This window comes from Polypterus senegalus, chromosome 13 (genome assembly GCF_016835505.1).
Source record: "Polypterus senegalus isolate Bchr_013 chromosome 13, ASM1683550v1, whole genome shotgun sequence".
In the NCBI taxonomy this organism is placed as follows: domain Eukaryota; kingdom Metazoa; phylum Chordata; class Cladistia; order Polypteriformes; family Polypteridae; genus Polypterus; species Polypterus senegalus.
This window is the reverse complement of record NC_053166.1, coordinates 20,940,596-20,958,723: the sequence shown is the minus strand read 5'-3', so window position 1 is coordinate 20,958,723 and position 18,128 is coordinate 20,940,596. Positions and strand designations below refer to the sequence as shown.

The 18,128-nt window shown below is 39.0% G+C and overlaps 1 protein-coding gene across 1 annotated transcript in view; it reads left to right on the top strand.

Moving 5' to 3' along the window:
• The window catches only part of pdgfrb (platelet-derived growth factor receptor, beta polypeptide), a 146,873-nt gene that overhangs the window by 99,766 nt on the left and 28,979 nt on the right, over nt 1-18,128 (top strand). The window contains exons 10-16 of the mRNA XM_039774317.1: nt 1,552-1,763; nt 3,017-3,111; nt 6,765-6,897; nt 10,208-10,312; nt 11,784-11,894; nt 15,043-15,196; nt 15,732-15,892. Coding sequence (XP_039630251.1) covers nt 1,552-1,763; nt 3,017-3,111; nt 6,765-6,897; nt 10,208-10,312; nt 11,784-11,894; nt 15,043-15,196; nt 15,732-15,892 — 971 coding nt within the window. The remainder of the gene's footprint in view (nt 1-1,551; nt 1,764-3,016; nt 3,112-6,764; nt 6,898-10,207; nt 10,313-11,783; nt 11,895-15,042; nt 15,197-15,731; nt 15,893-18,128) is intronic.

Genomic DNA, 18,128 nt, shown 5'->3' with positions numbered 1-18,128 from the left:
ATTTTACTTATACAGCACTCTATATCATTATCACTATTGCTCAATTTGAGCAATGGTTCAGTTTCAGTTCATTGTAAAACTGCCTTTATTGCTTTTCTGTTTGCCATTGTTGTTGAGTTATCTTAGAGTTACTATAAAATGGCAGAAAGTCAAACATGATGAACAGGATAATGCCATTTCATCCACTAAATGGCAACAGAATACTGTCCCGAGAGTTACTTGGCCTTAACACTAAGAAGTGTAGCATTACATGTCACCCCAAAACTGACTCAGGTTTCACTGTGCTTAGAAGTCCGAACCCAATTCAGGGTTAACACCAAGGTGATTAGGAAAGATATTTGATAGCACTGAATAATTTTTAAAAATATTAACATGGATAATTAAAGTTAATATTAATATTTCAAAATGAGAGGCAGGCACAAAATAAGACTTTGGTTAAATTATTTATATTTAAAAAAATTCTTATAAAAATTCAAAAGAAGACAGCATATCAAAATATTCAAAAATGTAATGAAAAGAACATGAATAGACTAGATTAGATAAACTTTATTAAACCCATAGGGAAATGCACAATAAAATACAATAAAATGCACAAAATAGCTAAAATCTTGGGAAGGGCTCTCGACTTCTTCTGGCTAAATGTTAGATTAAATGGGTTAAAAAAATGTATCATCATCATTATCATCATTGTGCCCTATTGTCTACAATGTTGGCGATGAGTTTCCTATGCTGTTCTTCATAATGTCTAAGTAATTTAGCTGTGGCCTTCTTCTTTCCTTGGTGCCCTGTTTTTCTTCAGTAACTACTTTGTTGTCAAGTTCTCATTACAGGGTGGCATGGTGGGCAGTGGGTAGCACTGCTGCCTCGCAGTAAGGAGACCTGGGTTTGCTTCTCGGGTCCACCCTGCATGAAGTTTGTATGTTCTCCCAGTGTCTGCGTGGGTTTCCTCCCACAGTCCCAAAGACATGCAGGTTAGGTGCATTGACAATTCTAAATTGTCCGTAGTGTGTGTGTGTGCCCTGCGGTGGGCTGGCGTCCTGCCTGGGGTTTGTTTGCTGCCTTGCACCCTGTGTTGGCTGGTATTGGCTCCAGCAGACCCCCGTGACCCTGTAGTTAGGATATAATGGGTTGGATAATGGATGGATGGATGGTTCTCATTACATGTCTAAAAATTCAAGCTTTTTTTCAACCTTATTCTCTTATATCCAGCATTAACAAGCACTTCTTCATTTGTCATGTGTGCTGTCCACAATACTTATAGAAGACATCTGAGTAATCACTTTTCAGCTGCTTCGATACATGTTCACATGGCATTGGATATTGTCCATGTCTCACATCCATAAAGCATTACTGATCAGACCTAACTTTTAGGCATCCTAAGTCTTGTTTTCATGGTTATATGTCTTGATGTAAACAGTCTGTTCTTCTGTTGAAAAGCCATTTCAGCCATCCCAGTTCTCCACTTTATCTTCTGTTTGCATCTGCCATTCCATGTGATGATAGATAAATTGTATGGATAATAATCAAAATAATAATTTATTTATTTTTTAGATGCAGCTTTAAGGACATTTCATGGAGTCCACTATCCACTTATCCTGAGAATATCAGCAGCCAAACCAATGTCAGCTTTAATGAAAGCCGCAGAGTGTTTGTGTCAAGGAGTGTTGTTGTTTTCAAAAAAGTGCAGAGCTTGCTGTCAGTCCGCTGCATTGCCAGGAATGAGCTTGGCACCAAACTTCAGGATGTCAGACTGGTCTCCAACTGTGAGTATATTGTCATAGAAGTAACGGGTTGATGGTTTCTTACCAAGAAGCCATGATAAAAGAAGGATATGGATGGTCAGGCATCCCAACCGGGTTGGTTAATGGTACTTTTCCCAGTCGAGAGGCCATTATGAGGGAAGGACATAGAGCGACTGCCTCCAGAGGTTCTGTGGTATGGTTCCTGTTTAGACTTCAGTAGAGCTGCATGAGAGTTGTTGGTTTGCTAAGCAGCCATGTTGAGGTTCACATGTGCCAGTAGGGGAGCCTGAGGTTCAACCAGACCCAGAAGTGCTTCCAGGTGGCAATCCTGTTGCATCGAAAGTATTCCAGGATTCATTTTGAAAAGCAGCCACTCCATCTCATTCAGCAGTCAGAGTCAGGAGGAGGTGGACAAGGCTTGCTCAGAGGAGACTGGAGATGGAAAAAGGAAAGAAATGAAATGGAATTGTGACTTATTTATCAGGGGAATCCCAGCATGCCCTGCGGGTGTCAAATGGGTACCAAAACCAGGGAGGCTGTCACCTATTGTGCTGGGGAGGCAAATAGTTCCAGAAAGTTGCCTTTCCTTCTCTCTCCATTAGAATTGCCTCCCAGCTGGATAGGGATCTTTTAGCATTTCCGCTGCTATACTGGCATCTTCTGCTCGACTTTTGGATGAGGCAGGTAATGGTCTTCCTTTGTTCCTGTCTGAGTATTGGTTTGGCCAGTCGAGATTCCTTGAACCATCCCGTCCAGATCACCAGCCCATGCTTGCCATCTTCTTAATAGGACTTGTAGTTTAAAGGATAAGGTATTTTTCAAGTAAAAGTTATTTTTTTACAAGCATGGTATTAATGTATTTGCCAAGCAACAATTTAAGCATTTCCTATTTATTTATTTATTTGTTTGTTTGTTTGTTCAATTATTTTTAAATAACATTGCATACAATTGAGCCAAAGTTATACAGCAAATGACTTTACAGTCAAACTAGAAAGAATTTTGATTTTTTAAATATCTTACCTTCATTGGCACTTTATAATGGATGCTAATGGGGCATTGGGATTTACTGGAAAAGTCTAAAAGCTTTCCAATCAAGTATCAAAAGTTTCAATATAAAAAAGAATGTTTTTTCCGTGTTTTTGACTCATGTTTGTGACAGCAGAAGGGATTTGAAAACAAAAGCTCTATCGCATATTCCTGGTACTATTTTTTCTTATAAGCACATATTTTCAATTAATTTGTGGAGTTCTTACAATAGAGTTTTCTCCTTGCAGCTTTGAACTCCCAGGTCGCTGTCATATCTGCCATCCTGGCTCTCTTGGTGATTGCTCTCGTGGCCCTTATTGTTCTCATAATACTGTGGAGAAAGGTAATTGCATTTTCTTATGTTGCTACTTTAAATTCTAGTTTTCTGTGCTTTCTAATGTGCACTCTGGTGGGCTGATTGATATAAGCTCCTATTGTTGTTGTATAATCTTAACCTTTTATTATCTTCAGTAACAGTAATACTACTACTACTACTACTAACGTGCAGTAAATACACTTGACTTATATTTTTCATCCTCTTTCTCTGTACGTTTAGCATTCATTTGCTCAGAGGTTGATGTGTTTGCTGCTTCCTGAGCAGTTCTTCTTTTCTCCACTTCTTCTCTTCTTTCATCGGCATCTTTTTGCATTAAAACTGATTAAGTCAGTGTTTGTGTTGCAATTACTTAATACGTTTTTCTACATTTTTCACTTAAACTGTACTTAAGTCTTCAATCTGCCTCAAGAATGATTTAAGATATGAAGAAGTAGGGGAAGTGACGGTGAAGGTGGTAGGGATGAGAACGACGCCCGTACACATGCACCACAAGGCTGCTGATGAGAGTTAATTCTACAATAAAAGAAAATAAAAATAAAAAAAGGAATAACCTTGGTGGTCAATCAGTAGTGGATAGTAGAGGTCCTTTAGTATATGTATACTAAATTTCAGGTCAATAGGTCAAACGGTTCGCAAGCTACAGGTGATTTAAAATCCTGGACAGACAAATGGACAGCCACGGTAGAGTATTATATATTAAGATAATAATAATAATAATAATAATAATAATAATAATAATAATACATTTTATTTATATAACACCTTTCTCATATCATTTGGCAAGTATTTTAAAAAATGTAAACAATCTGGAAGAGAACAGGCCATTCAGCCCAACAAAGTTCACCAGGCCTATCCGTTGAATTCTTCCAAAGTAACGTTGAGTCGAATTTTGAAAGTCCTACTGTCTACCACCCTACTTGATCACTTATTTCAAGTGTTTGTGTGAAGATAAACTTTCTAATGTCTGTGTGAAATTTACCCTTATTAAGTTTCCAACGGTGTCCCAGTGTTCTTGGTTAACTCATTTTAAAGTCACAGTCTTCATCCACTGGACTTATTCCCTTCATAATTTTAAATATTTCAACCATATATTCTCTTAATCTTCTTTAACCAAAAAAGGAAATGCTCAGCTCCTTTAATCTTTCTTCATAACTCAGCCCCTGTAGGTCTTGAATCAGATTAGTTTTTCTAGCGCTGCTTTGTCCTTTTTAAAGCCTGGAGATCAAAACTGCCCCCAGTACTCCAGATGAAGCCTCGCCAGTGCGTTATAAAGCTTGAGCAGAACCTCCTGTTACTTGTACTCCACACATCAAGGCGCTATATAACCTGACATTCTGTGAGCCTTCTTAACAGCTGCTGAGCACTGGCAGTTGACAGTGTAGAGTCCAACTCCTAAATCTTTCTCATAAGGTGTACTTTCGATTTTCAGACCTCCCATTGTGCACTCACACCTAACATTTTTACTTCCCACATGTAATGCTTTAGATTTACTTGCATTAAATTTCATCTGCCACAAATCTGGCCAAGCTTGTATGCTGCCCAAGGCCCTCTGTGATGATTCAATGGATTATCTGCCAATGCACCTATCTTGGTATCATCTACGAAGTTAATCATCTTGTTATTTATATTCCTATCCAAATCATTTATATATATGATTTATGATTTATATTGTCAGGGATGCCAGGGGCAATGACCCAGCCAGGACGCCGTGAGGGACCGGATGTGGGTCTGCGCCCACCCTGGATCACGTGGGGGTCGCCATCCTGGTTGCTTTGGGGGCCAAGGGTTGAGGACATTGAAGCCCCACCCTGTAGGGGCCCGTGGTCACCGCCAGGAGGTGCCCCAATGCCTTGGGGACCTGTTACCTCAGCACTTCCGCCACACCAGGAAGTGCTGGGGGGAAGATTTAAAAGGGTGCCCGGAGAGCTCCAGGTGATTCCCGACACTCCTTCATTGGCCACGCCCCAGCGTGGCGGAAGTGCAGGCTGTTCTCCCGGCAGCTCTCCGGGTGTCCTCTTAATTCTTCCCCCCAGCACATCCTGGTGTGGCGGAAGTGCTGAGGTAACAGATCCCCAAGGCATTGGGGCGCCTCCTGGCAGTGACCACGGGCCCCTACAGGGTGGGGCTTCCATGCCCTCAACCTGTGGCCCCCAGAGCAACCAGGAAGGTGACCCCCATGTGATCCAGGGTGGGCGCAGACCCACATCCGGTCCCTCACGGCGTCTTGGCTGGGTCATTGCCCCTGGCATCCCTGACAATATATATATATATATATATATATATATATATGTATTAAAAAATAGCAAGGGCCCTAGCAGTGACCCCAGATGAACACCACTCTTAACATTACCCAACTCTGATAAGGCTCTTAACACCATCACCTCCAGTTTTCTGTTTCTGAGCCAGTTTTGCACTCATCTACATACAACACCCTGAGCTCCCACTTCTATTAGTTTGATGCCTGGCCTCTCATGTGGCACCTTATCAAATGCTTTCTGAAAGTCAAAATGTAACTAAATGTGATAAAAAATAAAATGTCACAGAAATATATGTGAATAAATGGTTAAACAATTTGCCATTTCTCATTCTGGAAAATGATTTAGCATAATGATCTTCTATTCAGGGCGGCATGGTGGCACAGTGGTAGTGCTGCTGTCTCACAGTAAGGAGACCATGGGTTCGCTTCCCAGGTCCTCCCTGTGTGGTGTTTGCATGTTCTCCCTGTGTCTGTGTGGGTTTCCTCCAGATGCTCCAATTTCCTCCCACAGTCGAAAGACTTGGAGGTTAGGTGCATTGGCGATCCTCAGTTGTGCTTGGTGTGTGTGTGTGTGCCCTGCAGTGGGCTGGCACCCTGCCTGGGGTTTGTTCCTGCCTTGTGCCCTGGGATTGGCTTCAGCAGACCCCCATGACCATGTGTTAGGATATAGCAGGTTGGAGACTGACTGACTGACCTTCTATCATGGGGACAGGGAATGTGGGGGAGTCATCTTTGGTTATGTTCCTCAGCTATCAATATTTTGAGTTATAGTCCCGTTCCTGTTCATGAGATTTTGTATGGTTTACTATGGAATTATTATCCCATTGGGGTAAAAGGGGCAAATTAGGACAAACCCCTCAACAGGGTAATTCCCTGCTTAGAATGAGTATCTAAACATACAATATAAGTAAGCATGGAAAACTGTTATATTGCATGCTGTTTAGCAGCATGACGCACCAAACAACCTGTAGGAAGGGAAAACTGAGCTCTGGAAAAATACAACAAATTGGTTGCATCTGATTTGCATGGTGAACACTTCATGCATGCTGAGTGGTTAAAAACAGAAGGAGAACTTTCAGCAGGAGACCGGGGTCTTATAGCTTCTTGCTTAAAATAAGAAAGAGGTTAAGTCCATTTTGAAATATCTGCACAATTTACATTTATTTATTTAATTATCATTTAATTGATTGGCTGTATTATTTGTCCCGTATGTCTGTATCCATGATTTTTATATTTCTGCTGCTGTGTGCATCTGATTTCCCCATGGGATTAATAAAGTTATCTAATCTAATCTAATTTCCCAAAGGAAACATATGTGCACTTTGATTTTGCATTGTGATTTCAGAGAGCGTATTAATTTTATTTTTTTTTTTTTGCTCAATTCTTCATATTGGAAATGTAGAAACCTCGTTATGAGATTCGCTGGAAGGTGATTGAGTCGGTGAGCTCCGATGGTCATGAATATATTTATGTGGATCCAATGCACTTGCCCTATGATCCCAGCTGGGAATTTCCAAGAGACAGCCTGGTTTTAGGTGAGTTGATATACATTTATCAGTTCTATTAGAAATTTATTATGAAATTTGAGCTTGCAGGTATTTACCATGTAGCGGTCAGAAGCCGCGAAGATTCACACCGTCGAGAAAGACGGTGATTTATTTATTTTATATGAGGATTACCAGGGACAACCCCAGCCTTGGCACGACACACAACCACACACACTACAGAGACAAAGAAAACGCACTGGGAACTTAAACGACAAAAAAGTATAATGAAATTAAATTACTAAATGAAAACAATAATACCACCCCCGATCCCTTCGGCGATATTACAATTAACAGATAAACATGACAAACACGCAGTAAAGTCCATGTATGAAATAATAGCGGTGAAGTTATGTCCAGTGATTTGAATGAAGCGAGGGAAATGGAAAAACACAGTCCTACCGGTAGTTGCTGAAGTAAGTTGACAGATGAATGGTTCAGGAGCGCTCCTTCTTCCGTGAAAGCCAAATAATCCAGACAACGTCCTCAGGAACAGTAAACAGGTAGACGAATGATTCCAGACCCCAACAGACAACACAATCCAGGACACGAAGATGTAAAGCAGGCAAACGACAGGCAGTTCCACAGATAAATACAAGCAGCAAACGACCAAAACAAAACTTTTTTTCCTCTTCGTCCCCTGCCCTCCTTTTGAACCCCTCTGGCCACCTTTGCCCCCAACAGCCCTGCAAGGACTGCTGGGAGATGCAGTTCTAACCACTGGTAGCACTGCTACAACCATATGACAAGCGATCCTTACCTACGTTTGTGACCTTCTAAAAAGTGTGTCTCCAAGAGGCTTATTTCTTATTATAAAAGCACATGGCACAGATTGTAGTAATAGCTAAATGTCTTATGTATCATAAACTTTTTTGTCCGACTAACATGCAACACTTGACAACTCTCTAGCACAAGAATAAATCAGAATACATTTAAATATATAACTACATTTTATTAATGGTTACATGTAAATAGACACCAATTTGTATCTTGTAAGAGTGGCTCAATTAAACATAAGTTTATCTCTATTTGACCTAAATTTTTTGTGAAGTTTAGGAAGGGGCATCCAATGCAATTTATAAATAAAGAAATACATGCTCATGTTTTCCTGTCCTGATTTGTTAATATTAATGATGAACAAAATGGTTGATTTTCATTTAGTACACTCTTCTTTAACCTTTTTGGAGCTGCAACCCAACTTTTTCTATTGTGAAAAGATCAGACACGACACACTTAAAAACGTTTGGGGCAGCCACCCGTATAATTTCCCTGGCTGCAATGGGTTTTCAAGCTAAGACTTAAGTGCCTTTGATGGAGTCCAAAACAAGATTGAAGACTGGTGGAAAAAGTGGTGGCTTTAAATGCCATAACCGGAAGTGGTATTGGGGAACCAGAAGTGATGGGTTTCTGGTGTCATAACCAGAAATGACAGTCTTCTGGGCACCAGAACTGGAAGAGACAACTTCAGGGTTGATTTAGACAGGTTTTCCCGTTTTTGGTCTGCAGAGACAACAAAAGAAGGTTTAGCGCACCCCCATCATCCCCTGGCCTGGCGTGGAATTACCTTCACTTGGTCCATACAGCTTCCTCCTATTTGCACGTGTGTGACACCATGTAAGTGTCTTCATGACCCACCAAGAAGGGGTTCCCCCTTAGCAAATCAAGCATGATCATCAAAGCAGGTTGGGGAGTTCCCTTAGCCCGATTGTCAGAGCAGGAGGAGGATTGAGCACGATCATCAGTAGAACATTAGAACACTCTAGACAAGAACAGGCCATTCAGCCCAACAAAGCTCGCCAGATCTGTCCACTAATTAATCCAAAAAAACATCAAGTCGAGTTTTGAAAGTCCCTAAAGTCTTACTGTCTACCACACTACTTGGTAGCTTATTCCAAGTGTCTATCATTCTTTGTGTAAAGAAAAACTTCCTAATGTTTGTGCGAAATTTACCCTTCACAAGTTTCCAACTGTATCCACATGTTCTTGATGAACTCATTTTAAAGTCACCATCTAGATCCACTTGACTAATTCCGTCATAATTTTAAACACTTCAATCATGTCACCTCTTAATCTTCTTTTGCTTAGTGGAGTGGATACTCACCATGACCCACTTACAACCTACCACAATCTACTGTGACTCTCTACCAGCCTACCACAACCCACCATCAACATCAACAATAGCAGCTTGTAAGCCACATCCCAAGGCTGGGTCAGAACTCAGAGGTTAAGAAACACTGTTTTAGCAGATATTTTTGCAAAACTGACCCTAAAAATTGTTTCACAAACTATTTAACAATTGAGAATCTTGCAGCTCTGTAAATTGAGGTTTTTGGAGACATTTAAAGTTGTTGGAAATGAAAAGTAACGAATATTTCTGCCTGGATAGGGTGTTCTTTTTCCTTCCTTGGCTGTCCTCCAATGCTGGTGTCTCCTGATCTTCTGTGACTCAATTTCAGGCGACTCCACACTATAGCATACATTTCTAAAATCCTATTTTCACTTTGTCATTTTAGAGTACTGAGTGTTGCTTGATGAAGGAAAAAATTAATGTAAAGAATTTTAGCTCAAGGCTGCAACAAAATATCAAAAAATGTGAAGGAGTCTGATTTTTTTTCTGAATCCACTTTATGTCTATAAAATACATTGGTGTAATGTTTACTATGAAAGGGATTTGTATAAAAAATGAAGGCCACAGATTCATCATCACTCCTGACTGCCTGTGTGACTTTAACTGAGCCTCTTATCAGTGTTTATATGTTTCAAATGTAGACATAGTTGTCCTTTACCTTTAAAGCTCTTTGGAACGATGTTCACTTACTTCAAATAGGGTAGGTTGTTTTAGGTCTACCAGTGAATAAAGTTGTAGATTCTAAACACTTGGTTGCTGAATCAAGTCATATAGTTATTTTTTGATGAGTCACTTCTTTTGCCATTTTTCAAACATAATAAATCTGGAATCAAGTGTGCTTTATCTGCAATTCACGCCAGGAAGATGTTTATTATAGAAAGGTACTCTATCAAGTCAACAAGTTCTCAGGATTAATATCATTCACTTTTATCTTGATGAACTTACCAAATCTTTTAACCTAAACTTAAAGCAATTGTATTATAGTTATAACAAGGCTGATATAAAAATGAATTTGGCCAACATTGTTATTTTCCAGGTTCCCCCATGAATGAAACACATAGAGCCATTCTTATCTGTAATATATAATGAAGCCTAGTATCTTGTAAATCAGCATTTTATTCTCTTTCAAAGCCAAGTAATAATGTACATTTCTAACACTGTGTGCATTTCAAGGTCGAACTCTGGGTTCTGGAGCCTTTGGGAGGGTTGTGGAAGCCACCGCTTATGGCCTGAGCCACTCACAGTCTGCAACTAAAGTCGCAGTGAAAATGCTGAAATGTAAGTTCTATGAGTATGATCTATCTATCTATCTATCTATCTATCTATCTATCTATCTATCTATCTATCTATCTATCTATCTATCTATCTATCTATCTATCTATCTATCTATCTATCTATCCTGCCAGAAGCCATACTTTATGCACTTCAACAGGTCATCCACCTGAAGCTAAGCATGTTTGGGCCCAGCCAGTACTTAGATTGGACACCAACTAGGAAAAGCCTGTGTTGCTGCAGGAATAAGTTTTGGTGAGGCCAGCAGGCGGGCTCTTACCCTGTGGTCCGAATGTGGATCCCAATGCCCCAGTATAGTAATGGGGACACAGTGCTGTAAAATTGGCACATTCCTTTAGATAACTCCCTGTGGTTATTGAAGTTCCCGGGGCATTCTTCGTAAAGAGTACGGTGTATCTCTATGTTCTGGCTAATTCACACATTACGATGGCTAGTTGCTTTAATTTATATAAAAAAATAGTTTTCAGAACAGTTGTATTAAAGTTCCAATCTGTATTTCATATGCATAATTTCTGACATTGACACAGCCTAGTCATTGTGGCCCCTTATTCATTCCCTGTCTCTAACTGGCTAACTATCTCCCAATCCTTCACCACCTAATAGCTAATGTGTGGCGAATGTAATGCAGAATGGCTGCCATTGTATCATCCAGTTGGATGATGCACATTAGTGGTAGTTGAAGTTTTGAAAAATTTTTCGTTTTGAAAAAAATGCTTTGAGTAGTGAGAAAAGCACTATATAAACATAAAGAATTAATTTTATCTATCTATCTATCTATCTATCTATCTATCTATCTATCTATCTATCTATCTGTCTGTCGGGCTGTCATATAGTGCCTTTCAAATCTATCTATCTATCTATCTATCTATCTATCTATTATATAGTGCCTTACATATCTATCTATCTATCTATCTATCTATATCTATCTATCTATCTATCTATCTATCTATCTATCTATCTATTTTTATAGTGCCTTTTATTTCTATCTATCTATCTATCTATCTATCTATCTATCTATCTATTATATAGTGTCTTTCACATCTATCTATCTATCTATCTATCTATCTATCTATCTATCTATCTATCTATCTATCTATATTTGATGGCTGGACTATTTTATTAGATTTAAATATATATATATGTTAAATAACTGCGGGATTGAGATGGGCTGGTATCCACCTACCTATTGCTTTATATGTAAAATCCTCCATATGCCAAAATGCAGCACTGCTTTCTTGAAGGTACTTGGGGAACCAGGAGAAAGTTTTTGATGATTGAAAAAAATACTCACTCACTATGATGGTTAGTTGCTTTAATAAAAAAAAATAGTTTTCAGAACAGTTGTAAAAAGTTCTAATCTGTCTTGCACTTGTGTCATATCTAATGATGCTGACTGACCATTTGGAAAGGACAGATACATGTTTAATTAAAACATTTTTGAATTTCTACCAAACAGCCACTGCAAGAAGAAGTGAGACTCAGGCTCTCATGTCAGAGCTGAAGATAATGAGTCACCTTGGGCCTCACCTCAATATTGTCAACCTTCTGGGAGCCTGCACTAAGAGAGGTATCACTCCAGCATCTTCCTCCCAATTCCTAAATTCTCTGTAATATTGCATGCTGCTTCTTATTTCATTTTAAAACAGTGCCAGTCAGAGGCGGCCTTAGGGGTGTGCGGGGCCTCGAGCTGACCAACCCCACACGGAGCTGGTTATGTCAAATGCTGTTACCGGTACGTGTGGGCTGAATAAACTTGAGCATGAGTTTAATAAAAATAATGTTAACATACACTGGATTTTCTCATTACAGTATTCAGCTAAATTTTTTTTGCAAGATAACACGCAGACTTTATCAAAATATAACTGGAGAATATAACTTGACAGATTCACAGATCTCAAAAGCGGGGCCCCCTTAGGCGCAGGCCCTGGGGTGGTCTCCCCACTTGCCACCACTAAACGCCACTCTTGGTGCCAGTTATTGAAATGGTAGTTCATGTCTCTAGCACCAACAAGTGCTCAGAAGTGAAAATTCTTCATGTCTGATGCTGATCATCCTAAGACCTCAAGGTTTCTCATTATTGAATTAATGACAAATTGGTTTAAACACAAATGCTTATAATGAAACCCTAACCTGTCAATCACATGACCTGCATCCACACTACTACACTTTCACTGAAAAATGCAGACATTAGTCTGTCACTTTTCGTCTGCACTACCTCTAAACTTTTAAACCCTAAAATTTGAGATTTTTGATAAGGATCTTCAAAGCCATGTGCTCATCTTCGCAGTGTGGATTGGTGGAAATGTAAAGATTTGAAAGCACAGATATTTATGCTCTGACTGGTTCATGTTTATTATGTCATCCTTCCTTTATTGCTTCCTGATTATTACAATGTGTCATTCACTGATTGGTCACCCATCATGGAAGAAAATCATATTACAATAGAGAAAACATTAAAGAGTTTCCATGGCGTTTGTTGTATTTGCTTACCTGTATGCATCTAAATTGTGTTTTGTATTGTTTGAATGTCACATACTGTACATGCATGAGGAGCAAATTACTTAAATATTGCTACTGTTTTACATTAAATCCCATGGCTGACTGCTTAACCATCCTTTCAAGAGGACTTTTCTCTTTCTTTTTCTGATGAATCGTGCCTGCCCTGCATAGGCGAACATCATCATATGTGTTTTCAGTTATTTAATGTGGGCAGAGAAACTTGCATAATTTATGTGTAAATGATATTGTGTGGACAAAGACCATTTTCATTTAAAAATGCCACCATTAGACTCTGGAGAAGTGAAAATCTGTTCTCTGGAGTGATGAATCACACTTCACTATCTGGAAATCTGAGAGATGAATCTGGGTTTGGAGAATGCCAGGAGTATGGCGTATACTGCCTACAGTAAAGATAGGAGGAGGTAAAATGGCTGTGGTTGTTTATCAGGGGTTGGGCTTATACCCTTGGTTCCAGTAAAGGTTACTGTTAATTCTACAGCATACAAAGACATTCTAGACAACTGTAAACTTCCAACTTTGTGACAACAGCTTGGGGAATACCTCTTCCGGCAAAGACAAGTCCATAAAATGTCCATAAAGACATGGAGGACCTTAAGTGGCTTTCACAGTGCCCTGACCTCAACCCTACTGAACACTTTTGTGAGGCAGGCCAGCTCATCCCACATAAATACCTGCCTTCACAGGGCTGAAGGGGCATAAATTCCATCTGACATACTGCAAAACCTTGTGAAAAGGCTCTTGTGAGGGGGGCACCACATCCATATTAGTGCCCATAGTGTTGGAATGGGATGTCCAATATGCTCATATAGGTGTGATGCTAAAGTGCCCACAAGAAATAAGCTATATTGTGTATATTTAAAAAACACAATTAGCAACAGATGTAAATTATAAGCAAAGCCTTGTGGTGACAGCTTATTTAAATGGGTTTAAACAAGAAAACACATTTGTGCTGTGGATCACATTGATGTTCTCATTAAAAGTTTTGCTTTTATTAAACACAAATAATTAGAATGTTTAGATGTGAAGTATGACACTTAGATAGATAGATAGATTTTATTTATATAGTGCCTTTTCCCATGCTAAAGATAGATGTGGAAGGTGTTATATTAACAGCTGTGTTTGGTGTTCTTCCAGATGTGTTTAAAGATGAGAAGGACAAACAAACTGTGATTGCATTCATTACACTTCTGTAGTGAACCCAAACTCTCCTCTTTTAAGTCAGTGGGTAACTGATGTTTTATACTATTTGAAAGTGGAAAAAATCAAATATTCAGTTAGAGGATCTGTACAGAATATTTTCAAAATCTGGCAGGATCTAATCAATAATATTTTAGAATAAGCTCTTAAAGCACAAAGGAAGCAATTATCTCCTTATTTCTTTTTCTTTTCCATTCATCTCTATTGGTCTATTAAACTCATCAATTTAGATATGTTTACAAGCTTTACGTTTTACCCCATTGGGTGGGGGTCGACTTGTTTTTCAATCTAAATCCTATTTTTTTGTAAAAATTGATCGATTTGTATGGAATGATTACAATAAAATTATTAAAAATTTAAAAAAAAGTAAAATGTGTTATATGATAGATAGATAGATAGATAGATATGAAAGGCACTATATAATAGATAGATAGATAGATAGATAGATAGATATGAAAGGCACTATATAATAGATAGATAGATAGATAGATAGATATGAAAGGTGCTATATGATAGATAGCTAGATAGATAGATATGAAAGGCACTATATAATAGATAGATAGATAGATAGATAGATAGATAGATAGATAGATAGATAGATAGATAGATAGATATGAAAGGTGCTATATAATAGATAGATAGATAGATAGATAGATATTAAAGGCACTATATAATAGATAGATAGATAGATAGATAGATAGATAGATAGATATGGAAGGTGCTATATGATAGATAGATAGATAGATAGATATGAAAGGTGCTATATGATAGATAGATAGATAGATAGATATGAAAAGCACTATATGACAGATAGATAGATAGATATGAAAGGCACTATATACTAGATAGATAGATAGATAGATAGATAAGCATCAACAACAACTACACAATTTTCAGACAAAAATATCCCTCTTATGCAATACTGTATAGTATAATGTACATGTATTTTGTAAAACTGCTCAGGATATGTGGGATTGATGATCTCGTTCATTTTTCAGGCCCCATCTATCTCATCACGGAGTTTTGCCGCTATGGAGACCTGGTAGACTACCTGCACAGGAACAAGCACACTTTCCTACAGTATTACGCTGACAAGTCAAGACGGGACACTGAGATGTACAGCAATACCAGTACAAATGGCCAGGGAAAGAGGTAAGTTCAAATGAGGTGTTCTGTGCTTGGGAAGCAAAATGGACAAATCTGCTTTCTGTCATGCGAATGTGATGGAAATTCTGCAAAAACAAAATCAAAGCCGTGCAGCATAACACGTGTTTACAGACAGAATGACATCATACATATTGTGATTCTTCAGATTTTATGGTCTCTTCAAGGTTTTGCAAGGATTACATTAGAACATCATGAGGTCAATAAGTGAAAGCATACAAGAGCTACTATTGTGTGTGGATACAACATAGAAAATTCAAGTGTTTATCTACAGGATGTAGACACCTGCTGCTTTATATCATTTCAAATATCCAGCAGCTCATATTTTTTCGTCAGTCATGCCCCTTCAGTTTGTCCTTTGTTTAAGACTCTGTAATGCTTCATCATACTTCAAAATGAACTGGAATTTTAATCAACGTGTTTGCTTTTCATGCGCTCCATTTGTTAAAGTCACAATGAACATTGTATTGGAATTGGAATGCTCTTGTTTCAAACAGCTCTGATTCTTTTGTTTCTTTTTTAGCTACGTAACACTGACTAGTGAAAGCGATGGAGGATACATGGACATGAGTAAGGATGACTCCACAGAGTATGTGGCAATGCAGTCAGACAGCATTAAATATGCAGACATTGAGCCAGCTGTTTATGAAACCCCCTACCAGAGGGACAGTTACCAAGGACAAGGTGAGCTCATGGGGGATTTTTAGAAAGGTGACCTTCTTTTATTGTCAGTTATTTTGTGTGGCTTTTCCTTTTTATTATGGCAAGCCATATCTGCAAGATGCTGGCCTTCTCTGTCTTCTACATCAAGTGCTTCTATACACATACAAAAGCAGAAAGACTAAAATATGAGGTTCATGTGATGAATAAGAACACATGTAGACATCCAATTAGAAGCAATAGCTTTGGTGTATTTATTTCTCTGTGTTTACCTAATCAGAGCTGAGTGTAATACCAGTCCTCTCATGCACTGCAATGAAAGGATAAATGTCTGTGTATCTTTTGTCTGTCCAATTGCCATGTCTCTGTCATTCCAAACAGATGACGGATTAGAAACATTTGTAGTAATAAAATTCATTGCATTTATCATTCCAACAGATGGTGCATCACAAAATTAACAGTCCTTTGCGAATCCCATATCAAAAGGCAAATAACAGAGACATAAGCATTGCATTTGTCATTCCAACAGATGGCGTATCACACACATTTGAATGGTGAGGATACAAGGAGTAGAGTTGGCGAAGGTGGATGAGTTTAGATACTTGGGATCAACAGTACAGAGTAATGTGGATTGTGGAAGAGAAGTGAAGAAGAGAGTGCAGGCAGGGTGGAATGGGTTGAGAAGAGTGTCAGGAGTGATTTGTGACAGACGGATATCAGCAAGAGTGAAAGGGAAGGTCTACAGGACGGTAGTGAGACCAGCTATGTTATATGGGTTGGAGACGGTGACACTGACCAGAAAGCCGGAGACAGAGCTGAAGGTGGCAGAGTTAAAGATGCTAAGATTTGTATTGGGTGTGGCGAGGAAGGACAGGATTAGAAATGAGGACATTAGAGGGTCAGCTCAGGTTGGACAGTTGGGAGACAAAGTCAGAGAGGCGAGATTGCGTTGGTTTGGACATGTGCAGAGGAGAGATGCTAGGTATATTGGGAGAAGGATACTAAGGATAGAGCTGACAAGTAAAAGAAAAGGAGGAAGGCCTAAGTGAAGGTTTATGGATGTGGTAAGAGAGGACATGCAGGTGATGGGGGTAACAGAACAAGTGACGAGAACATAAAGATATGGAAGAAGATGATCCGCTGTGGCAACACCTAACGGGAGCAGCCGAAAGAAGAAGAAAAACAGTGAATGTAGCAGTTTAATTAAGACTAAAATAAGCAATTAAGGGTTCACAATATTAACAAGCGAGACAACTAAAGTGAAGCAGAAACATGTCACTTATTGACATTAATAATTGACTTCTCATGAAGCAACTGGTTTGGAACAAAACCCTGCAGCCAGAACTGACATGGCTTGCCTCTTATTTAAACAATCTGACTCTTGAATAGAAAACCAATTAAATGAAGTTAATAGGCAGCAAAAACTGATCACTAATTAAGAAAATGGTTATTAATGAAAACCTATAGCCACTGTGGCCCTCCAGGATCGGAGTTGGGCACCCCAGCTCTATGGCATCGCTCTGAAAAACCGCTCTGTCACTTTTAAGAGTGAGGGGCCTTGATGGCCTTGAGTTTATTTAGGGCAACTTCTGTATCAGGACACAATCAAGAGATTCTTGAGCTCAGTCATGGCACTGACAGATTTTAGCATTAAACATCACAAACAACTTATATTGGCAAGCAAAGATTAAGCTTCCAAGAAAATGTATGCTGATCAGCAAAAATGGCAAATTTAGTGGTCTTACATTTAAATTACAACAAATAAAGAGTAGAATCTGGAGGAGTCTGAATACTTTCTGAGCCCACTGTATAGTCAATCACATCTGGCCAATTTAATGTCACCATTTAAAATCCCCCACTGGGACTTGGGAGGAAAATTGGAGCACCTGAAAAAAACAGCCAAAGTGATGTAGAGAAAGCATGTCAGCTCCACAGACAGTTTAAACCAGGGATTTGGGGGGTGTTAGGGGGGCATCATTAACCATTTGTGCTACCCACCTCAATAAGCTTGGGTCCTAGTCTGAACACCAGGTCCGCCAGACCATAAAGCCTTCAAAAATTCCTTAGCTTCTGTAAATAAACTGCCCAACCTCATTCAATATTTATTTAATAATGTCTCTTCTTGAATGTACCATTATAAGATGTAGGTTACAGAAGAGATCATTATGGTTGCTCCAGTCCTAACTGTAACTTTATAAGATGACTTTTTCTGGTTTGAGGCTGCCATGCTTTTCCTCTCAGTGCCCACCCTGTTTGTCAC